The sequence below is a fragment of the Poecilia mexicana genome, unplaced genomic scaffold (genome assembly GCF_051168715.1).
Source record: "Poecilia mexicana isolate PSO_F unplaced genomic scaffold, ASM5116871v1 scaffold_20, whole genome shotgun sequence".
In the NCBI taxonomy this organism is placed as follows: Eukaryota; Metazoa; Chordata; class Actinopteri; order Cyprinodontiformes; family Poeciliidae; genus Poecilia; species Poecilia mexicana.
Genome location: NW_028263389.1, coordinates 3,655,994 through 3,681,296, shown reverse-complemented (window position 1 = coordinate 3,681,296; position 25,303 = coordinate 3,655,994). Strand labels below are relative to the sequence as shown.

The 25,303-nt window shown below is 38.7% G+C and overlaps 1 protein-coding gene across 2 annotated transcripts in view; it reads left to right on the top strand.

Moving 5' to 3' along the window:
• Positions 1-25,303, top strand: part of LOC106931385 (partitioning defective 3 homolog) — a 389,759-nt gene that overhangs the window by 165,272 nt on the left and 199,184 nt on the right. For both annotated transcript variants that reach the window (XM_088001335.1, XM_088001334.1), the window contains 5 exons: positions 1,291-1,416; positions 5,594-5,821; positions 7,020-7,219; positions 10,356-10,495; positions 10,730-10,858. In XM_088001335.1, the coding sequence (XP_087857461.1) occupies positions 1,291-1,416; positions 5,594-5,821; positions 7,020-7,219; positions 10,356-10,495; positions 10,730-10,858 (823 nt within the window). The remainder of the gene's footprint in view (positions 1-1,290; positions 1,417-5,593; positions 5,822-7,019; positions 7,220-10,355; positions 10,496-10,729; positions 10,859-25,303) is intronic.

Genomic DNA, 25,303 nt, shown 5'->3' with positions numbered 1-25,303 from the left:
CTCCTAGTTTGTGGTTTGGATTATTTCAGACAAACCTGCCCGTCACTCTCCCAGACCTGCACACACATAAAGAATGTGCAAAGGAAAAGACAGACAGGAGCTGAGAATCAAGTTCCAGCTGCAGCGTCTTTCCAGATGTCGATAAAATTTTATTCCAGCCTAAAATATGAAATGTATAATTTTTCTGTCAATAAGTAGGGCTAAAAGTATCCTTGTTAGTCTATTTGCATATTCAGAACCCTTACTTTTTTCATTTTGTCCCATTACAACAAATATTACCTTTTTTTAGAGGTTATGTGATTTACTGACACAAAGTGCATAGTTGAGAAGAGGAACAGAAATTCAATATTTTTTTTTTAACTTATATAAAGCATTTCCTGCATTTTGTATTCTGATCTCTTTACTCTGATCACCCAAAATAAAGTGCTAAACTTTTCAGCCTGCATGCTAACTGCTCTGTATGATGTGTGAAGTGAACACAGCATCAAACCGAACATGTTTCTCCACTGTAAAACATGATGGTGGCAGAGTCACACTTTCAAACTGAAGGAAAAAAGAGTAGATGGAAAAATGGAGGTGAGCTGAAAACAGAACAATCATGGCAGAAAACCTGTTTGATGCTGCAGGAGACGTGACACAGAGGTAAAACTTGACCTTCCAGCAAAACAACAAACATACACATCCAACCAGAGATCAAATTGGGCAAATGTTTGATTATTAAGCACATAGCTTAAGCATAGAGTGTAAGATATGTGTTAAAAATGATCACCTTCAGAAAATAGTCTTGTTTTTGCCTTAACAACAACAAAGAGGTGGGGTGAAAACAGGATGAAGAATTCAATGTCTGAATCTATCATGGTACAGACGTAACCTAAAACACCTGAAGCCGTTTTCACAGCTGATCGTTGTGCTACAAAATGCTGATTCAGCTTCACTCACTCCAAAAACCTGCACTCAAAAAATCTCAATAAAATACGTCAAAGTTCCTTAGAAAAAATTCAGTCAGGCATTAAAGATAAGTTTCATAATTATAATAATAATTCACAAACACAAAATCCTGCATTACTTTCTGCTATTAAGACATACATTTGTCTTAAAATGTTGAAAATCTCCATTACATACCTTTAACTAATTAATGTTTTGACTTGTGTGTGCTATTACCCTGACATTTTGATTCAGCTGCAAAATCTGTTGACTTGCATTTTATAATCTCTGTAGTTTTTTTTCCCCCCCCTCTTAATATTTAAAAGATGTCCATTAGGTACTAATCTGTAATATGCTCATTTGCAGGACTCAGGGCTTGCTGGTGAAGCGTTTGGAGCCCGGAGGAAAAGCTGAGCACGAGCGTCTCTTCCAGGAAAACGACTGCATCGTCAGGATTAATCAGGGAGACATTCGCAACCTGCGCTTCGAACAGTAAGCTGCTGATAGCGATGGGCGTAGCACGCATTTAGTGCAGCAGCACACAAGACGAATGCTCACTGGCTTTAATTGGCGCTCGCGACCTCTTAGTTCCGAACACTCCCCCCCTCCCCTGTTTTATCAGCGCTGTTGTGCCTTCAGATGTTTAAACACACACCTTCATTATTATCATTTGTAGCTGGTGAGTGAACCGCATCGCTGTCGAGCGGCAGAATGCAAAGCCTGTGGTACAGCTGGAGATATTGCCGACTTGTTGGACCCGCTGTAATGGCTCTCGTTGACCTGCGGTGCCTCGGCTCTGCTTTGGCCTCTGATCTAACACCGCCCGCGTTCTCCTCTGGATCCATTTCCAGCGATTCATTGCTGCCCTTCATTTCCTAAAGTGGGAGGAAGATATAAGTCTGGCACTCCTCCACTTCCATTTACCCAAAGCCACCTTCGCTCTCACTCACGAGGCTGAATGTGTGGACTCACATACTTAAACTTGTGCTGACACACGGATTCAATGACACCAAGGAGCTCGGCGTCCTTGGGGTTCCCTTCTTCTCTATTTCTTCTCAGAAACCAGAGGAACTGATTTTTGTCTAATGAAGGCTAAGGTGTAGGAGATTTTAGAATTTTTAATTGTACAGAAAGAGAATATTCATAACAACTGGAACGCTACCAAGATTATAGACCAAGACTATCTGAAGTCACCTTTATGGAAGAGTGGTACGAAGAACGGCCTTACTGAAAGGAAGCCTTAAAAACTCTCCATTAAAGTTTTCCATGTGGAATAAGGTGAAGAAAACTGAAGTTGCTGTCAACAAAATAATACACTGTGTTACCAAGAGAAACGGATAAACTGCTTAGAGTTGATGGGGAGCTAAATACAGGAGGATCTTAGAAAGAACGTACAACTAGTAGCAATGAACTTTTGTGGAGCACTGACTGCGACTTCTATAGAGCTGTTTGTTAGGATACATGGTCAGACCAGGGGCCGGTGGTCTGTGATGTGCTACAGTGACACAGACTTCTTCCAGAAGTTCAGAATTATAATGTTAAGCCATTGTTTACGTCCAGATTTACCACATCTGGCTTTTTACGTCAACGACAATAAAAGTCAGACAAACTACAACATGATTGTTCAGACTCCAGAAAACTGAGATTTAGCTCTACATATGGAAATGACACAAGTCTGATTTTATTTTATGTTTTTTGGATGAAAACATCAGAATTGAGCCGTTCAGACTATTGTGAAAAAGTCGCAAATGGGGAAAAAAATTGCATTTTGGTCGCATTTGCCTACTTTTTGAACACATCCTTAGTTAATATACAAACTTAAATTCCATCTAGAACTCTTTGGAGGATTTGAAAATTGGTGTTTTCACAATTTGACTGAACACAAACAATGTGGCAGATTGTGCTACTAAGCAGTTCAAAGTTGGTAGTGACATAACCCAACAGACATTCAGCTGTAATTGCAGTGAAAGGTGGTTCTACAAAATGTTCAGTGCTATTGTTAGTCCTTCCAGACTTGCTCTACTGTGAAAGAGGCTTAAATAAACCAAATCCACAAGACACTCATGTTACTCAGGGTCCCATCCAATCACCGACATGCCCTTGTTTTGGGTGATTCTGCATGAAAACGAGATAATGGAGCTAAACTTCCCTGCCCTGCTCCGTCTGCCCCTCCCCACTCTGTCATGATTGCGTGCCACAGAGAGTGACAATTTAAAGTGATAGTCTAATCTTCTTGGATTGTTTTGCATGGGTAAATATTTTGAGGAGCTTAATCTAACTGAATGTAATGATGCATTGATGGGGGTAATTTATTATTCAATCAGGCTCGCGCAGAGGTTGATTGCTAGAGCGTCGGTAGCGTATATGAGCGTGTGGGAACATTTGGATATAAACACATGCATTACTCGCACACGCAGGCACACACCTACTTATCCAGCCATCAGCACTCAGTGTGAGTTTGTGACTGATTTTTGTAAATTACCATAAGAATAAAGACGTGAGAGAGTCCAAATCCTGCAGAAGAGGCTTTGGTGCTGCATTCAGGCGTTTGCCTTTGTGACATTGCATGAATAAAGAACTCAAAGCATTTTTAAGCACTTGTAATTACGGCAGGTTAGGTATGGTGTTGCTGAGATTATGGGAGGTCTAAATATCTGCATTCAGTCATCAAATTATGCTTCTGGCCCTCTGTGCCAATGCCTGGCTCTTTCCTAAGCTGCCTTGCTCAACATTTTTGTGTTTTATGATGCTGTAACCTGAAACGTCTATTTATTTAAAATGGTAAACAGATTGTTAAATAGAGCTTTTCTAGACACATCAACCACTGAAAATGTTTTTATAGTAAGGGTCATAATTTTCACAAACTCATACACAAATCATCAAGCTATGTGTCTTGCCCAAGGGAACATCTGTCTGTGACATAACAAAACCTGGAATTGAACCAATAACTTTCCCAATCCAAGCCAACTACGTTTTAAAAAAAGTACAATCAAATCCAATGAACCTTACTCAGTTATTCTGATAACCATCCATCCATCCACAGACATTTAAGGATTTTACAAACACAAAATAACCCATCATTCAGTCTCTGAATCAAAGGATTTTATGTGATATACACACACAAAAGTTTTGAACATGAAATCGAATGAAAAATGATACATTCCCATTTTTTTTACACATAAAAATCGGAAGTGCGCCGTACATAAAAGTTTTGCTGCATGATTTCCCACTAATTATTGCTATTGCTGAGATCATTGTCAAGTAATATATATTGATAATGACGTAGTAATGCCCTTTCAAAAGCAACACATTTTAATTTTGTAGAGAACACTTGACTCTGGAAGTGGAATATATTTTAAATATCCAAAACAAAACACGACCAAAACCAAAAATAAATAGGATTATTTGTCAGAGTTGAAATTAAACATTAACTTTTGTTCTTTGCTTGCTTTGTCTCTTACAAGGCTATTGCCAAACTTTAAAAGTGAGGTTTTTGCTTTATTTCAAAAGTCTTCCTTCTTCCCACTCTTCCATAAAGGGCTGTGAATAAACAGGGTGACAATTTATCCTTAAAAAGTCTTAATTTCATATATCTAAAATGAATGCCTTAAAAATTTATTTTTAAAAATGTGAGTTGACCTCAAATGCGTTAATCATAGGGCTGAATGTTTGTCGTGGCATTTAGTCTGTCTGGTTGCTGATATACTTTTGCTAGCTAGCAAACTAACTAGCTGTTTTATTTTGCATCTATCATGGCTAAGTGCAAATTTATCACCAGTTGATTGGACGATGTTCATTTTTACTACTGACTCACTTTCGTTACCAACTCATACAATGCATGCTGTGCAAGAAATGTTTAAGTTAGACACAATGTAGAAAACCATATTCAGTGTGAGCTGCACAAAACCACCACCAAGAGCCACAAACGCCCCCAGAATTTTCATAATTTATGCTAATCTTGATTGTAATACAGCAGGATCTCCCAACCATCCGCGACATCTATTTTTTTTGTCTTAAATTTCTGTCAAGGTGGCATTAAAAAGGTCTTAAAAATTCTTAAATTTGACTTGCTGAAACTTGCAGACACCCTGCACCAGGAATTGACTGATAAACCTGACAAGACGGTTACCTCTGTGTGTAAAACTGAGATTCCGTCTGAAGTCATTTGACTTACTTATCTCACTGATCATGCTTTGTGACCACCTGTGTGCTTTTATTGTTATATTTTGTTTGCAAAGAACAATTTGTGCTTGCTTACTCGGTGGTTTTATTTTCTGCACATCCTCCGCCGTGCACAATTCATCTTCTCTGCTCTCTGGTTTGTTGAGCCAAAGCATGTCCTCTCAATTCAGAGACTCACGCAGATTATAAAGTGGGACTCTCATTCGAGTGAACTTTGAACAGAGGGAATTCTGGGTAATCATTCATCACTGATGCACTCTTCACCCAGCATGTGCTGATGCTGGTTATTACAGATAATGTAATGTCTGTCTTCTACCGCTATATAAAGTTCCCCCCGTGATTAGCTGTGCTACTCTCAACTCTCTGCATCACTCTACAACATGCAACACACTGCAGCTTTCTCTATATATCTCTATATATCAGCAAAGCCCAACAGTACCTCTTATCATGTTAAAGTTAATGTATTTCTGTCTTCCTCTTCTTCCAGAGCTCAGAACATTTTCAGGCAGGCGATGCGTTGCCCGGTCATTCTTTTCCATGTGGTTCCTGCCTCCATGAAGAGACAGTATGAAATACTATCGGTCCAGAACGAGCTCAGCTCACCCCAGTCAACCAGGGTCCGCTTCAGCCAAGACTCCCAGCACCCAGGGGACCGGTCGAGTCTGGACTCAGGGACGCCGTCCAGATCTGGGCAACAAGCGGCCGTCAACCAGGAGTGAGTCTTACACTCTGCCTTAACACATGAGTGTGACATCCAGAATGGAATTAAATACAAAACTCTAATAAAAAATGCTCAATACACTCTCTGTAGATCTAATTGCGATGAATCATTACAGATTTCATTGCAACAGTTATCGACTCTCCAATGATGTCTTAATACAAAATCCATCAAAGTTAAAATGTGCTATGTTAAAACAGAAAAGTCCTGTTTTCAACCCGAGACATCTTGTTGAAAGGCTAGTTCAGGGTTAAATGTACTTAACCCCTTTTCCCAGCAGCTGTTTACTCTCTCAACGTTTTCGTTTTAATGTAAATCCAGGTCCAGTCTGTCCCGGAGGCTGACGCTAATGGCTCCGATCTCAAAAATGCCTCTGTACTTTAGACAAACTGTGTTTAATGAATCATATAACCATCATAACATTTTCATTTTATGGTCATTTGACGGTCATTTTCTGAGAAGACGATGATTATCCACATGAGAAACATGGTGGAACCGAAACACGCGTAGTGTTTCTGTTTGGAGTTACTGTCTGATATAAAAGTAAAATGTTGTACAAAGCAAGAACTTTATAGCAGGTTAAGTGAACACTGTTAAATACTTTACTTTTAGGTACTTTGATCAGAAGCACTTTAAATGTTGAGTCCTCTGGGTCTGCTTTATACAGGAAAATCAATGGTGTCCTACTTTATTGCACACAAAATAATTGTTTTCAGTATAGGCTGTAGAGACGAGAGCTTCAGAAATGATCATGAAGATGCTGGTTTTCGTTTCTGAACATTTAATAAGTGAAGCACAGAAAAAAGTAGCAGCTGAACAGACACTGCAGAGGACCAATCAGAGAAACAAACAGAAAAATAAAAGAAGGAAACTCCTGAGACAACTACAGTTTAAAGCAAAACCTCACAGTTCAATTTCCTGTTTTGAATAAAACTCTTAGTGCAACTGACTGATATTCCCAAGCCATTCATGTAATCTGTATGAACTAATTATTCATTTATTTCATATTAAATCTGGTTCTAAGTCTAAATATTTTACAACATAAGCTTTACGCAATGGACACATTTCAACCGCAACCAGATGAGAAATGTGAACATTAGCCTCGTCACCTTGGTTTTCCACATCTTTGTTGAAAAGTTTTCCTTTCCTTTGATCAATAATTCACTAGAAATTGTTTAATGGTTTTCACCTGCAGTCACCAAGGTCCTCTGGCAGGAAGCACCCCAGAACCAAGTCGGCGGTTTGCCACCTTACCCCATGCTGTACCTCACCCCATAATCTCCAGGACCCCCTCAGCGCCTTCCCCCTCCCTGCAGCGCAGAATAAGCACGACTCCGTCCAACAGCTCCTACCTAAAGAAAAAAGGACGCAGCTTCAACATCCAGCTGAAGAAAGGTAAGATCTGACTGAATGACTGGATAGAAGTGTGTTTGTTTTTAGTTCAATACCTGCAAATTATTACATTGCACACCTGCAGACTACACACCAGTCCGTAATAGTTAGCTATTACGGATAACTAATGGTTAACTCTTAGGTATCCGAGGTTGATCAATTCGGTTTGATCAGCCTTGTGTTAAAGCGAACCGGTGTTGAGGTGACATACCCTTGCCGCCTCTCCTCCTCTGTAAGTTGGCTGTAATGAGCAGATGTTTAGCTGAAAGCTGGAAGAGTCTGGAGTGCAGTGAGCTTCAGGGAATTGTACAGCAGTGGGGGCAACAGTGGCAGATAAATGGGGCAAACTCAAGGGAAATGAAGTTGCAAGCTGCTCTAATATGTTTGGCAAGGATTTCTGACAACTGGCAGCCCAGTTCATTGGCAGACTCTCTATTTGTTACAACATTATAAACTTTCTCTGCCTTTTTTACCCACAAAAATAAGTGTGATTTAAGCATGAGTGGGGCGCAGTGGCGAAACAGCACTGGTCTGTCTATCTTTAGCAACTCTATAAATCCAAAGCCTAAATTATAGTTTATTTATTCAGGACTTCACTGAATGGAACTGCCTCCACTGTAAACTCACAGCCACGTCCAAAAGCGTAACTAAAAACAAATTCTAGCCAACATGTTATTGTATCAGAAAAATTGTAGAAACATGCCCAGAAATCATTTTGACATCTCCATTTAATTACCATCAGACATTCTTTCTGCTAATGCGCTTTCAGACGGGGGCCGTGGTAGTTTTGTTGTTGACTCGATGTAATTGTTGTGATTCAGCCTAAGTGGCTCCGAGTTCCAAGTGGCAGGAGCAGATCTTGAATGGCACATTAACAAGAGTGCCCTAATCAAATACTTCTGTTGAAAACAACATACGCAGCCCATTAAGTCGTTGTCATGTCCCCCAGCCTCTCCTCCTGTTTGCTGTTTAATTGGCTTATTGGAGCCAGGATTTCTAACTAATCTAGAAAGGGATACAATTACTTTTATCCTGGTCTTCCGTTACCCAAAAATAAAGACGCCAGTGGTTAATTACTGAAGGCCTGTTAGTGATGTGTTCTCCTAATTGCCTGATTGGTCCATTAATGACAGTATCTACTGACGGAGAGAGGAGTTTGATTTTGTTCATTAGGCTGCGTCTTGGACTGGCAGGAAGTAGGAACGTGAAGGATTAGAGTAAAGAAATCACAACAAAGAATTTCATGTTGAAGTTTGAAAAGAAGAAAGAAGTTTCCACACACTCACTGTCAGCAAGAATGTCAGCCTTTTTACTATATTTTTTTTTTTCAATTTGACCCTTTTTAGAAAATAGTTTAAGGCAGGATTGAGATGCAGGTTTAAGCTAACAAGTAAGAGAGTAGACCAGGGCTGCAGCTCAAGTGTTTAAATTTAAAGTAAAAACACACAGACATCCTTTGTTCAACCCGCTTTGCACGGTGACACCAGCGTTCTGGCTGTTTCTTGTTTATGACAATCTGTCTACTATATAATCATTCCACTGTAAAGATATGTGTATAATATCTCCAGCAATGGAATGAAATATTTGAAACCACGTCACCTTTTTGTTCCAAAATACCAAAAGCTGCACTTATTTGCTTTACTTTTAAGCGCTGAAAAATGTCCCTAATGAGACAAACTTCTCACAGTAACTATGTGACCTTGCATTAAAAGTTGAGCAGTCATGAAGACAAACTGCATATTTAATGCTCGGCATAAATAATGACAGCTATTTCGGTCCGCTCAGTTATCACGAGGCGCTGATGGAGAGATCAGAGAGCGTCATTATCCTGAACAGCTCAACTTTCCCACTCCAAAAGCAATCTCTTTACCCTTCTGCAAGTTTGTTTGCGTGAAGGAGTCGGGAGGAAAGTTGCCGTCCTCGTTTGTTCCTCCTGGTGTTCCTTGTTCATCACCTCATCACTGTCAGCAGGCTGACAGACAGATCGACAGACTGCCGGAGAGACACATGAGGGGAGGGGGAAAGTAGGTCATGATGAACTATCAGAGGTGCTGACAGCTCTGTGAAATGAGCAGCTAGTTTGACATGAATACTAATCACTGCTGTTTGAAAAGCCTCGACTGAACCAACATAACGCAACTTGCCAACCAGACTGCCAGAAATACACAGCAAGGTTGATCTTTAGGGACTTCTAACCGTCTCTCTGATCACACTGACTGATTGAAATTGAGACTGAATTGAGACCAGAGAGAGGTTTTATGTTCTTTGTCTGCCCTTTTTGCCAGACTAAATGTGAATGTACGTTTAACAAATTTTAAAGGCTAGCCTGTAAACCTAAAAAAACGGGCTTTTCATGGATCACACATTACTGTAAAAATAAAATATTCAGATCACCTATTAAACTTTTACCAGACTGAGAAGGCTTGAGTAAATTTAATCAGTACTTAATCATTTTTTTTTATTTTCTTACCAAGGCAACAAAAGATTCCAACAAACCTGAAGAAGAACTTTCCATTCTTATTATACTATGGATTGAAAGTGATTTATTCGATTCAATTGCTATAAGTTATACAGAGTCAAATCATAACACATGTTGAGGCACTCTACAAAAAAACAACAAAAAAAAATCCATTCAGTCATACCAATAGATTTCAAGTCGAGTTACATACATTTCAAATTGATTCTACAATGTATCAAGTTTAGCTAATTATCTTAATCAGTTGAAAGTTTTCTATCTAAGGAAACCTAGCAGATTGCAATCGTCATTGACTTGCTTTATTAATTTCTCTGGGACGAACACTGAGTGACAGTGGACAATTGCTTGCATTATATCGTTGGCTGTGGAGCAATCCCTTGTACTGAACATGCATGTGGCAACAGTGGAGAGAAAAATCTTCCCTTTAACATAAAGAAACCTCCAGAAGGACCTATGAACAACCATCTGCCATGACCAACTTAAGGTTTGAGAAGCCACAGCATACACACAATATAGTAAACAAAAGCACTGGAGTACTTCCCATTAAGTCATATTGACCAATACTTATATTAGTGCCGACATATAGTGTGTCCCTAAAACATATTGTCCAGTTTTCATGTTTTTCATTACGTTTCTGTGTTATTTTTTTCTCTATCTGACCAGGTCCAGAGGGTCTCGGATTCAGTATCACCTCCAGAGACGTCCCTATTGGAGGAAGCGCTCCCATTTACATAAAAAACATTCTCCCTCGAGGTGCTGCCATCCAAGATGGACGACTGAAAGCTGGAGATCGGCTGTTGGAGGTAAAGCCGGGCTTTCAACCAATCTCCAATCTTTTTGTAGAGTTCATGGAGTGTTAAAACACGTTCTCCGTGATTTAGCGTCTATACTCCAGCTTTCTTTACGACATCATCAGTTGGAACAATATTCAGATTTTCAGCTAGACTAAATCATCTGAGTAACACCACGGTTCAGGTTCCTACTGTGTTTGTAAGGCCTGGGTTGTGTTAGTGACTGTAGAACATGTTGTTGTGCAGGTTAGTGGAGTGGACCTGAATGGAAAGAGCCAGGAGGAAGTGGTAGCCCTGCTTCGAGCCACGCCCATGGACGGGATGGTGAACCTGTTGGTGCTTCGTCAGGAGGACACACTTCTGCCACGAGAAGTGGTCAGTAACGTTCTGGACTCTACTTACCAGATTTTAATTACAAATTTTATGAAGCATATCTCTGCTGATTCGTTTTAAATGGATTTAAAACCTCAAATTTGCATCCCATGTTCTGTCTGGACTTATATAACTTTGGCTCTTACTGATGCTCTCTGATATAAGTTTTTTTTTCTTACGTTTTATGGTTGAAGTCTTTGTATAATTCTTTTAGTGTAATCAAGTGAAACAGCTCTTCTTTCACTTTGCTACAATAACTTATGAAGTGCAGGCTGCCTTGAAGTTGCTTTTTACTGCATTTTCTTTTTTTTTCTATTCACAGATTTTTCTCTTTAGAGATTTTCAGAAGTATTGTGGACGCCTAGTTTCACTCATTTTTAGGATCTTTTAACAGTCCTCATTTCTGCTTCCAAATTGCATACTCATTGAAATAACAGATTATTTCAGTCCAAAATGCAGACAAATAGAATAGGTACTTTTTGCGGTTTTGATGAGAAATGGAAAGTTCCTGATCTATAAAGACCCAGACATTATTAAAAAAAAGTAAAAAGTACACCTGCATTCAGTCTTACGCATTACGACATAATAAACATAATTTGGTCTTTACCAACTTCAATTGATTTTAAACCTAAACTCAAACTTACAACAACACACAACATTCAACTCTATTTGTTATTTATCAAACTGTGTTGGGACCTTTAAATGTCACACAAACCTTGAACACAATTAATAGGAGTGTTTTTTAAGAATAGTGAACCAAACTGTGTCCACAACATTCATACTGGAGATTATTTCTGAAGGTTACTGGTGCTAAAAGGTATCAAATCATGAGGTGCTCTTTGTTATCACATCAAAATTTTGCCTTTTTATAAAGAATGACGTTGGAGAATCTGCTGTGTTTTGTACATTTAAAGTCGCAGTACATACAAAGATCCTCCTCCTTTTCTGACAGAGCAAGAAGACAGATCATCTGTCTCGTACTATGCCATGACGTAGGGACAGTTCTAACAAAAGTGGAAAATAAAGGTTTTATAAAAGCTACATGCTCCTGCTTTATGGTAGACACAGAAAAAGTTCTGGATGTTTTTCTCTCTTTTTATGTGTTATGTAAAATAATAATACTAAAAGAGTCTGTGGCATCTTTTTCCTGAGAGTAAACTCAGAACACAATAGAGTCTAGAAGCTGATGGTAAAAGACAGACTTTAGTCTGCACTAAAAATACAGCTCTGATTACATTCACATACATTAAGCAAACACACAGTCGCAGACAAACTCACAGACTTGTGCTCAGACACCAGCCCCTGCACACAGGGTGACTTTGGCTGTCGTGAAACAGATGGCAGGGCTGCTGCCCTCGTCCAGCCTGCTCTCAGTGTCTCTGACAGCAGGTGTGGGCTTCACAGCGCCTCAGCAGACCAGGAAGCCCTTTATGCCAACCTCACTTCTTCCCATAAACCTCAGCCTGGCACCCAGGCTCTTAACCCTGCCAAAGAAGCTGTTAAAACTGTACATTGCTGAACACTCGAGGCATATTTTACTAAAGAAATGCAGGCCCAGTCTATACATTTCACACTTTTGTTTTATGAAGAAAGATCCATATTGTCTCATTCGTATTCAATATGCTACTAATGTTAAATTCTCTGTCTTTTAGCAGTTCCTAATGGCATCTTCTCTGCTGCTTTCCAAAACACATATTACTTTAATTTTATATGGACCAAACTAATTCATGCAGTGGTTGACAGTACCTGACAAATGCTGCAGGGGTGACTAAAATGCCGTGGCAACTGTGGCTTCAAATCATTAGTAATGTAGTAGAAATTGTTGGCTGGATTTTGTTCACTTATCAGAAAATGTTTTTATCGTTAATATTTTGACCAGCATGACAGTAAGTATGAATTTTTAGTGGCTCATTTTCTGTTGAAATTAAGTTTTGTTTTTTTTTTTACTCATGTAATATTTGTTTTGACTTAGAGCCGTCATATCTTTTTCAGTACCAATATCACAGAATTTCTTCTTTTTTTCTTTCTGGTAAAAGAAAAAAAAAGAAAAAAAATGTTATAAGGAGGTTGATGTTTTGACTGTGACAGTAATTACTAATAAAGCATGATAGAAAAGCATAGCGGGTAATTACCTCCTGTCCCAGAAATTGCGGATAGATGAATGTGTGTTTGCATGTGTATGTTCTACACATCGGTTGCTCAGATCCACATGAATGTAAGCACACAGACGAACATTTAGTAGCTGTCATTCATCCAATTGCCTCAGTGACAAGCTGATGATGTTTTGAATTGCTGTTTGAATGATATACACACTCACACACACGCCCACACACACAGTATGTCTTTCTGTCTTCACAGGGACTTTCTATTGACTTCCATACATTTTCTACTCATTTCCACAGCTTAACCATAAAACTAACCATTACCAGTACATGCTTAATATCATTTTGGACATGTTTATGTATGAGGATGTACAGGTGTTATCCAAGTGTGCCGTTTGAATTGAGTTTAATGTACTAAACTCAATTCAGATTAACCCCTAACCCAAAAGCAGCACTTCTATTTATGGGACCCTTGGAGCAGGGGGTCCTCACAACGTGGTGTTTGTTGGAACGATGTGCCTTACAATATATCAAATACAAGACTATGCACACACACACGCATGCACTCAAACACCATTGCGAGTATATTCCTAAACCCAAACTTAACCAAAACTTAATTCACACCATACCTGTAGACCTAACCAAACACAGAAGGCATTCCGCCGCATTAAGGCCAGGCTTTGGTCGCCATATCCGTATTTAGAAAGTTAGTGAATATGCTAGAGAAGGTCTTACATAGATTAGCTAAATGAGCACACACGCACAGACGGATGCGTTGACAGCAGTAAAAAGCAGGCCTTTCTGTGTGGTTGACATTTTCCCACTGATGTTTGATGTTGGTGTCATAAATCCCACACATCCCCTTTTGTTTGGCTGTTCCATTACACGTTCACTACACCGTCTCCCTAAGGAATTAATTTATTCTCCCAGCATGTTTGCATCGCATCCTTAATTAACACGGTCAGAGTGTGTTTTGACATGCTTTTGGAGGCAACAGCAACAGCTCTCAATAGCTTTCAATAAACATGTACTTTCAGGGAAGAGAAAAGGTTAAATGGTAATTGAGCAAAATAGGGCATTGCCCTTTGTGGTTTCTATGGTCTGTCACTTTCCCCTCTGCAGTCCAAGGATATCAACAAATATTTTCATACAGATAAATTACAATCTATACGATAATATTAGCAAGCTTTAACCTTTACTCAGCGTTGATCTCATCAACTTCTTCAAAATCGAATCCATCAACCATAAGGTTGAATAGAATCCAAATGAGTTTATTAACTTATACCCCCACCACACTATTGCATAAATTCCTTACATTTAAATGATAAATATGTAGTAAGATATGCAGCTTGAAAGAAGCAACCAGAAGCAGACGGTAAAAGACATCGGCTTTTTGGGTCAGGCTAAAAATTATGTGGCATTAATTCGACAGGTTACACTTAAAAGCACCATTGCTACAGATCAATGCATTCAATGCAAAAATAATATTACTATTCTAACGCTAAGCTATTTTGACTCTCTGTCACTAAGATTTTGTTAGGTGTGCATGTTGAATAATTGAAGTGGCTCCAACGGCAAAGACGACTGTCCTACCTTTTGTCTAATTCAGCTAATTATTATTTGACCTCTTGCAGGTGTTCTTGCACTGAGCCTTAAGTTGTAGGTTTACCCCTTGTGTTTTTCAGGCAGTCTAAGCAACAAACACATATATTCAAGCTATCTTTTGACACCTTCAAGTTTGGTCATTAATTTATCTAGACATAACTGTTATAAAGCTTATATTATAACAAATAAATAAACAAATGTTAGGATCCTCTGATGTCAGACTCCCACAAACAGTTAAACTTTCATATGCAGCATCACACTGTGAAAATCTAACACAGATCCATAACACTAAACTGTACCATGGCATATCCAATAGATGTTTTATGCTGCTGGCATTAATCTCCCAGCTTGCAACAATTGTCCTTTTTGCTATATTCATTGTTTGCTCCATATTGTGGAGATTAATCTTCCAGCTTTGTAACAACAAGTCAGAAGCCAGGTTTTACCGAGCAAAAGCAGATATTAAAAATGACAAGAATTGCTCCTTCCTCCACCTGTTTACTAGTTAAAAGCCTCCACATTTATTCTCCACTCTCACTGTGTGCCAGACACACCCAAAACAAAAGCAGAACGTATGTATGTATGTATTAGTCATCAGAAATAAAAATGATGAGTTTGGAAAATTTGGGGCAAATCTGCAACATCTATTCCGGTGAGCAAATACTGAACCCAGCATGGGGTGCAAATTATCCTTAAAATAGCAGTTGTTGGTGCTGCATCAGCAACAACTCCTGTGGCCCCAGCTTCTTATTTCGCTTCCCAGACTCGCACAGAAGTTTATATCCAATCATATCATGAGCATATTTTAAACATGCTAATGCGCTCCGTGTAAAAATCGTACGCGGCAATCTGGTGCCGATTAAGTACACATGCTTTGGGTGGTGTAATAAGATTGTCCGTAACTGCCCTTACATCGCTCCATGGCCCTACATGAGCAGCATATTTCATTTCCAATAGGCCTGGAGAAGATATGGTCTCATGTAGCCTCAGCTGGAACACTGATGGCCGCATAAGAGCAATTAAGCACTGCATTAAAATTCCCTCTTTATGATCATATCACACTTGTCTCTGATCCATTAGTAGCTGTGTCTGCCACGCAATGAGAATCTTAATTGCACAATTAATTGCGGCCTCTGATTGATGTGACAGTTAAATTTATATCACGTGTGAATGCTGAGGACAGGGTAGACAAACGCATGACAGTATTGGTGACAATTATCAAAGAGTAATGGGCTGTTTCATAAATACCAGGCCCAGCGGCCTGGTTTAATATCTCCCATGTATGTTTTTTTTTTTTTTTTTTTTAACTCCTGGACTGTAGCTGAATCTGTAGCTGAGTCACGGAGGCAGGGTTATTTTATTAAAATACTTTTTTGGGAAGAGAATACAGGTGTTTTAAGTACCTTAAGTATAAAAAAATGTAGGTATAAAATAACTTCATGTTTTGCCATTTTAAAACCAACATCTAGTTTTATCAGAACAAGAATCCAGAGAAATCCCTACTAATTTATAAATTATGGATTGAAAATGTGTTATACAGATAAATTTACCTTGCCTTAAAACTGGATACGTTCAGTTTTGCACATTTGCTCAACTTACTTCTCCCACTATATATTTTTAATAGCATAAGTGAATTTATATAGCACTACTCTATTCAGACCAACCACTCAAAGTGCTTCACCAAGAGAAGCACTTCATCATTCAGTCACACTTATAAATACGCCAATCGGAAGATTGGTTAGGTAACCTGGTCGACATGTGAAAATAGGGAAATGTGAATTGGACCCACAAATTCACAATTGCAAGACAGCTGCTCTACCGGCTGCGAGAATTATCTTTGGTTTTATTATTAAAGTGGAAATTGTGAGAAATGGTACAGCCATCTAACACAATGCCTGTTAAGCTTACAGTTCTTCATTTTGCTTAGTCGTCCTTCCAAACTAGGTCGCATGAATCCAGCAATAGATTGTGTTTCATTTTTGTCCATTTCAGTGAAAAAGGCTAAATGTTTCTTACTAATATTCATGAAGTTGCAGCAAAACAACTTTTAGATGCCATCAATGAACTTAGCCCTTGATCAAAATTCAGTATGATTTTCCGTGGAATCCACTCTACTCAATCAGTTCTCTTTAAATTCTCCAATGCCTTTTTACACAGGGATGCAGCAGAGGCCATAATCATAACGACCCTGGATTTAAATACATTTGACTCCACTGATATTATTCTCACACCACATATATATTTCTGGTTAATCTATGGTTCTTATTCATCACTCAGAAGTGGGGTTTTCTTGCAAACTTAACTTTAAATCATATTTAGTTACTCATAAGTATACCAAGTTACCAAAGGTTTTGATATCTGCTGGGGTTTCTTATAAATTGTTTTCTTTTTTAACTTTCCTTATGCCATTTTTTCATTATTAGACTTTTTATCAGTTTTTAATGGGAACTTGAAATGAAGATTTGTCTTTTTAGGCAAGCATCTGGTCAGCATTACTTGTTAACTGGTATTTTATTATTTCTATTTTGTTTATCATGATATATTTTGGCAGTGGCAGAGCAGGCTCTCAACATGCGGAGGTTAAAGTCACTAATGCATCTGTTCCAGGTAGATTCCCAACTCCATACCATTTACTGCTTGTCTTTCCCTTATCTCTCTACCCGTCTTACTGTCAAGCTACTAATAAAAATGCAAATATTATATCCAATTTATCTGTGAAGCATCTTGTGATATTCACGCAGACAATTTGTAAAATGTGTTAGCTTACTTACACGGCCAGATTCGTTGTGGTTTTGACTTTGTCGTTCACGATTTCCTCGCTTTGAAGTTAGAAATGAAGATTAGATGTTCAGTTGTTCTCCATGCAGCAGAATGAAGAATGGATTTACACTATCTGTTCTCTCATCATTTTCTTCTTTCATAAACATATGTTCTTTTTCTCGGTTCACATCTGTTCCTGCCTGAAAAGTGTTGGAGTGGGTAATGATAAAGGCTACGGCTTACATCTCTGAAGCAAAGATAAACGGCCTGCCTTTCTGAACCTGCACACCATCGGCAGCCATGCCAAAAAAGACATCTTCCAAGTTAATATAATTAGATGTCTCTTAGAGTAATGCTTCCTTGCAAGGATGATGTAATGTGTTGCAATTTTCCTAAATAATGTGCGAATGACAGAGTTTTCCCTTCCAAGTCTTTTAAACAGTTTATTTATGTTACTGCAGGTGGCTCCGGCAGAGATATTACCGCGGGAGAAATGATCAAACATCTCAAGGCGATGAGTCAGTTCTTGGTGTAAAAAAGATTCTGCAACATTTTTTGATGGTATTTGCAATGTAAGGTGTGATGAAGCTTAAAAACTGACGTGCAGTTGAATATATTTGTGAGTAATAAGCATATTGCTTTATCTCGTCACACCACTGAAATGCTTCTCTGTAAATTAGCTTGTAACTTATAGTTTTTGCTCAGGTGAGGCTACATTCCAGCATGTTGACCCACAATCATCAAATCAATATGTCCAACTGTGCAAGCTTCTGTACAACATTGTGCTTACTGTAGTGACTTCAAAGACTCTAACTAGGGATGCACTTTTTACACTTCTGAAAACGATACCAATGTCTGAGGTTTGGCATCGACTGATACCCATACGTTCCAGAAGAAAATGCTGAATTCATTGAAAATGTTTTGTTTTTATTTTTTGTACTGAATAACAAATGTATTTGACAACTCTAGTTCGGCAGACTTAAATACACCAATACCTTCACAAGCTTGGTCAAACACATAAAAACAACACCATTTTAATTTGTTTAGTCAGTGCAGTTAGGAGTATTGCAGTTAATGTTAAAATAAATAATAAAGTAACTGAAACTGACTACAATAATAGGTTGACTACCTTGGTTAAACATGTAAAAATAAACTACTCTCTTTCAAAATGGTTCAGAAAGTGCAATTAGGAATTCAAAATATAATTATAAAATAAATAATAAAGCATGATTCACTTAGTGATTAAAACATATAAGACTAAATAGATCTGCTCTTCTAGATTGGGAGCATTGTCTCTGATACCCGATGTTGAATTTTTTTCAATATTCAGATATTAATATCGGACTCTAACCAGAAATGTACTTTTGGAAGAATATTTAGTTTAGATTCAGTAGGTAAAGGATCCAGCATGCTAGTTTAGTTCAAAAACAGAATCACCTTATTTTTATCTTACTCTGATTTCAGTATCACTATTCTCTTTTCTTCCCTTTACCTAGAGATTTCCATCTCTCCCTTTTTTTTTTTTTTTTTTTGCTTTCTGGATAATTTTCCGCTCATATCACAGCCTAAAAGAACCTGATCAAACTTTTCCTTTTACTGCCCGTCTGAGAACTGCATAGCTGCCTGATCAAACGGGAAAAGTTTCGAAACATCCTCTGTCATAATTAAAGCCGGGGCTGCCAAGCGTGGTCGAAGACAATGCCAGCCCGGTTAACAATTTCTGAACGAGTCTCACCGATGCCACCTGTTTTCGTTTAGCACTTTTCCAGCAGCTGTTCCCATAATTACACTCGCTGTCAGCGCGGTGCAGAGTATGGGATGGTGCAGTGCAGCGCTGCGCATTGCCGATAAACAAGGTAGTTAAAGGCCACTTATGGCGGCAAAGTTACTCTCCCGGAGGGGATTCGGCATCTGCTTTCAGATCACGTTATGGGCTGTTGTGTGTCTTTGCACTTGGACTTATCAAAACTCTTTTTAGTCTCTAATAACGTTGAATGAGAGGTGTATGTTTCGCGATGTGTAATCTCCTCTTTGAAATGCTTTTTTGAACAGTTTCCTTGCACACTAAAAAGTCGCTACTTTATAAATCTTGCTCCATCTAATGTAAATGTCTTTTTAGTGTATAAATACACTTCTTGATTTGGTGTGGCCAGTTAATTTTCCCAAAGGGGCCACATGATTAACAGAAAATATAGTTGCTAATAAACTCTATGTATGACTTTTATTGGCTGCCGGTGGTAATATCTGTTTCATCTGAAAAATAAAATAATGTGGCAACTGAAACTTTGAAGCAGTTAAGGTAATTATCTTCTAAAAACACTGAGTTCCTTTAAATCTGGACTGAAAACTCATCTGTTTAGAGTTGCTGTTGAACCATAATAAATGAAACATTGACCAACATATTTGATGTGTATGACTTTGGCAAAGCCACTCATCAAAATGTATTGCTTGTTGAACTGCTGACGGTATGGCATTTTCTTTATAACTTCATGAATGTTGGACTGTTGTCATGGAGTGTCAATAGTGACGCTTTTTATGCAAAGTTTTAAATTTTAATGGATTTTCGATGCAAGTTTTAGTACAACTTTGCATTAGAAGTTTCATTACGTACTAAATAACACTTCATGACAGTCATATACATTCATGAAGACTCCTTCATGTTCAGGTGTTATGTTTATGACAGTGTCATCTCAGTCTCATTCACACCCTTTCATATAAAGTCTTACCATGTCCTGTTTATTAGTAATTCAAATTCTCCTATAATCAGCTTTTCACTCCACACCCTCAGATTCTGTGAATTTTTTTTTCTTGGTTTAGAGTTACTTGATATTCGCCTCTATTGTCAGGAAATGTTGCAGGGGAGAATCACAGCCAAAGAAATTTGTGTTACAATACCTAGCACGGGTGCACCTCTTTTATAATTACACCCATGGCTGATTTCTTTTATCCACTTTTAGATTAATTTCCAATGACCTTTATGTCACTAAATTGGGCCAAGTATGGAAAGAAGCTTCCAGCGGTGTTAATTGTTTTAGGCATTGATGTGCGCAGAACTCCAATTTTTTTTGTGTGTGAATAGACTTAATTGCAGTTCATTTGCTCTGTCTTTTTCTCTCTCTGTCTTGGTTTTCCTTGTGTGTGTGTTTTTTTTTTCTTGCTGTGTTTTTATTTTTGACAGACACATGGGCATATCTCTTTTCAGCAGAGAATAGGTTAGACACTGTATAAACACCACAGAAACGGCTGACAGGCAGTCAGGGCCTTGTTAGAACAATCGTCTAACTCTTTCCTGTCTGTGCCCACCCTCACTCCCCCTGCCAACATCTCTGTGGAAATGTTTCCTTTATTTTCCTCCCCTGCCGATAATGACTGGGTGTTAGCCCATCACACTGTTAATTAATAAAGGCCCTAATTGAGTAATGGACGATGACTGTAGCTGAGTGAAGAGGAGGAATAAAAGCAAGTGGAGGCAAAGGGTTGTCCTTTGTGATTGTCTAGCCTACTAGTTAGACAGACCGTTGAGCTCAGGAAATAATGATATTACAGCTACTCTGCATTCTAATTATCCTGTACTGTTGTGAATACATGGCTGCTTATTTATAAAGTTTAAACTATTAATCTCCATTTCTCTAATCTGTGATAGAGTACAGTATTTAAACTAGCCTTGAAAATTTTTTGTATAACGCATTTTAATAACAAAGCAGTTCAAAGTGCTTTATACTTTGTCAAACACTTTGACATTATTTTTGTCAAATGTCATCGTCAAAATGATCAATACACATCCAATAAGTTGATCAATGTTCAACTCTAAACAGTTTGGTTTTGAACCTTGACTTAAAAGCACTCAGTGTTTTGGCTGTTTTGACAGTTTTCTGGAAGTTTGTTCTAGATTTGCGGTCCATAGAAGCTGAATGCTGCTTCTTCATGAAAGAAGAACCAGAAAACCTTGTGGTGCTAAGCCATTAGATGACTTGTAAGATGATTAGATGATTTTGATTTGTAAACTAACAGAAGTCTGTTCTCTGAGCTATGAGGGGGGCAGTGTAAATATTTGAGAACTGGGGCGATGTGCTCCATCTTCTTGGTTTTAGTGAAAATGCGGGCATCAGCTTTCTGGATCAGCTGCACCTGTCTGTGAGAACACTTTTACATTAATCAATGCAACTAAAGATAAACACACAGGCGAGTTTCTCTAGATCTTGTTGGGATATTAGTCCTTTAATCTGGGAAATGTTCTTCAGGTGATAGAAGACCAACTTTGTAATTGTCTTTATGTGGCTCTGAGGGTTCAGGTCTGAGTCCATTACTACACCCAGATTTTAGGTCCTGATCTCTAAGGATCTCTGAGGTGATTCAAATCCAGCATACCCACTTGCTTCTACAAGTCAGCTAACTCATAAATATAGCCCACCTTTGTGTGTTTTAAGTGTGTCCTAACTTTAGATCCAAAGATTATAATTTTACTTTTGTTTAATGTTTGAATAAATTTAGATAAACATGCACTCAATATATTAATTCTAATAAAATATTAGTTGTGATAAATCCGACTGTTCCTCCCTGAGCTGATGCCCCTTTTCCATCTTCCAGTCACTTTCTCCATTGTCACTTCCTTTATGCTTTCTATCCCAGGTTCATAAAAGTGCTGAGGTTTGAACAATGAACAAAATCGGTCTCTCTCTTTTTGTTTTTTTCTCCTCCGTGAGGGTGGTTAGGTTCAACTCTTCCTCAGTTGAATCGGAGCAATAACAGCTGTCAGGCGGCTTGACAAACTCATTTCTGGCGAGCGGCTCTTGTTCCTGTCTGACGAAAATGTTACAGTGCTGTCTCATTCTTTGCCTCGGCCTTCCTTTCCCGTAACACATCACTGAGTGGGTGGTTATTCTGTCATCATTTTGGAAGCAAGCGTTAGCGCATAGCACAAAGGCTCACATCGTGTCTGTCCAGTCGTTTTTCCAGCTGGAGCTTTCTGGTTGTCTTTAACTGGTTTGCTAAAACCCTGCACAAAGATGTAGCATCTGTTCACCGTTTGTTCATTTTCATTTGAAGATCTTAATCACTATTTAAACATGTTTCTCTTTTAAATAATGCACACGCCAGAATTTAAATTCTTTTTACATTCATTATACTTGCAAACGCCTGCTGAACAGTTGGTGAGTTGGTATAATAGCGTAGATTTGTATTCAATTCTTTTTACTGAGGTGATTCAAATCCAGCATACCCACTTGGTTCTACAAGTCAGCTAACTCATAAATATAGCCCACCTTTGTGTGATTTAATCTTGGCATTAATCCAGCTTCTATCAGGGTTTTTCAAGAACATTAGTGAACAACTACATGCTAAAGACCAAGGAAAACACCAGACAGATCATGGATAAAGTTGTGTCTCTGGTAGTCAAGAGGGTTTTATCTCTTCCATTGTTCCTCCAAAGCCAAACGATTGACACATGGTCGTCTGTTTGCAGAACATTCTTATTCGCACACTTCGCAGACCACCCGGGTGGCACCTATTTCACTTCACCATCCATCACACCCTGCCTGCTGAGGTTCCCACTCCTCCCTGCATCCTCCATGTTACTTTTACACTAACAGTCACAGACAGAGCGCCACGCCTTTCTGCAGACACCCACCTTTGTGGACAGTGACTTTGCAATTTTCATCCAGGAGTTTTTAGCCATTTGGCAGTCTTTTTAATGTTTTGGTGAAGAATCATACAAATGTATGAAATTCACTGCGTCTTATAAATGCTCCTCGAATCTAATCCTGCTGCCTTAGGAGACAAAAACCGGGTAGTGGAAGTGAACTAGTTTAAGAGTAATGTCAACATTGCTGCCCAAAAACACATCCACACAATCACACAACACATCAGTCTGCACCCTGTCCAAAATAATTTGACCTTTTGTTGAGAAAGGGAGGTGGATGTACCCCTGCGAACAAAATTAACACATTTGTCACGTGACTGTCAAGAAAAGCCAATTTTGAAACTTTTGATGACGTATGGGAGCGCTTTCAGAGACCACAACAGCCTGCAAGTAGCTACAATTCACAAGTACCTGAAATGCCACTTAACGCTTATAACTGCATATATTAATCGTTCAAACACCAAACATACCCTAATCTGCATTAATACACACAGTGGAAACCGTGTCAGCACTGCTACAGGAGCTAATATCTGCAGTCTTCCTCATTTCTGCTCATTTACAGTGCCAAGTAAACAAAATGGCGCTCCTGGATTGGCTGCTTTGTAAATGCTAGCCAATAGCATGTCATGTAGCATTGTGGCTAGGAATTCAGCTAGGCCTTCAGCTAGACAAGCCGCAAATAGGCAGGAGTCAACTACAGGACTAATACAGGATTTGGTTATAAAAGAATATCCCTAACTGTAATCTTCTAATGGAGTTACAGTTTAATCTACCATATGTATGCAGAATCTCACATATATGCGTACCAAGACATGGCCGTTTACCTAAACTGACAAGCCTTGCAAGAAGATTAATTGTAGAAAAAAACTAAAACTCCCATGGTAACTCTGAAGGACCTACTGGGTTTCACAGCTCAGTTGGAAGAATTGGCTGACAAGACAACTGTTGTTGTTGTCCGTATGCAGGAGTGGGAAGGGATGAAAAGCAAGTCAGAAAGACTGCAGCCTCTAGAAGGTTTGGGGTAAAAGTTTTCCAAAAACTTACCCCAAAAGACTTGCAGCTGTAAGTCCAGTTTGTTTTCAGTATAAAGTGTTGTAAAGGAGCTCAATCTAGCATTTTTCAGGTTTTCATTTGTAAAGCCGAGTATTTTAGTTTTGCAGTTATACAGTTGACCTGTCACTTAAAATCCCCAAAAATACATTGAAGTTTCTGGTTTTAATGAGAGAAAATTTGAAGACATTCAAGGACTCAGAACCTTTTTTCTAGGTACTGTATGTAGTTGATACATATTAGCGAATATACATTCAAAAGAACAGATGGCATGTCAGTAGTTTTAGATTCTTCCTCTTCTCTCCAGCTCAGAAAAGCCAAGGAAATTTAAACAATATCCGTGCATTACATTTGCTCCTGGCGCAGAGAAGGAATTCTCTTAAAGTGTCTGTTTTTCTGGCCCCTATCCGCCTCATTCAGCAGTTGAAGGGAAAGAAAAGGGTCATTTCCTGCCAAGACCTGGGGATTTTTTTTTTTTTTTTTTTGTATTAGAACCACAGGTGTTGAAATCCAGCGCGATTAAATGGATTCCAGCATTGATGAAGGAGTCCGGTCTCAAACAAAAACCCCCTTTTGGCAAGTTGTACGGACAGGTGTAGAGCAATTTTAAAAGCAAGAAAGAGAGAACAGAGAGAAGAATGGAGGGCAGACAGAAGGGGCACCACATGGGGAATAGGGGCCCAGTCAGATGGTGTTGAAAAGAGCCTCCACCTGAATGCACCGCTGCATCCTAATAAATCGTCGGCGTACCAAAAACTCACAAAAAGACACACACACCTTATATTCTGTCTTTCCTTTCTCTCTGCTGCTTCTTTCTAATCCACACGGCAACCATTTATCTGTTTTTCTTGATGTTTGGGGTTAATGAAGTTGTTCATAGGAATATTTTCCGGTTTTTGCTTTGACTGCTAGCTAAAATCGGGAAATGACAGCCTCTCACTGCTGCATTCAAACTCCTCTGTTGAGTTTACTAGTATGAGATGATCATCTTCCTTCATCTAAATACAAACACTTTTTTTAGTGACTGAAAAGGAAACATTAATTTTGGCCAATGTTTTATTTGGGTTATTGAATCCTGGTATTTCTGAGCACAGGGAGAGCAGAGACCTTGGCTGAATCATGTCAGAGCTGTCTTCTTCTTTGAAATGTTATGGAAGTAAAATTCAAAGAAGTACATTCTCCTTTCATGAGCACAGTGCTATTCAAAAAAATAAAAAGAGCTGTGAAACAAAATTTTGTTTCAGCTCATTTTCTGTGCTGACACCTCTGACAGGGTGTGAACCACTGATCATG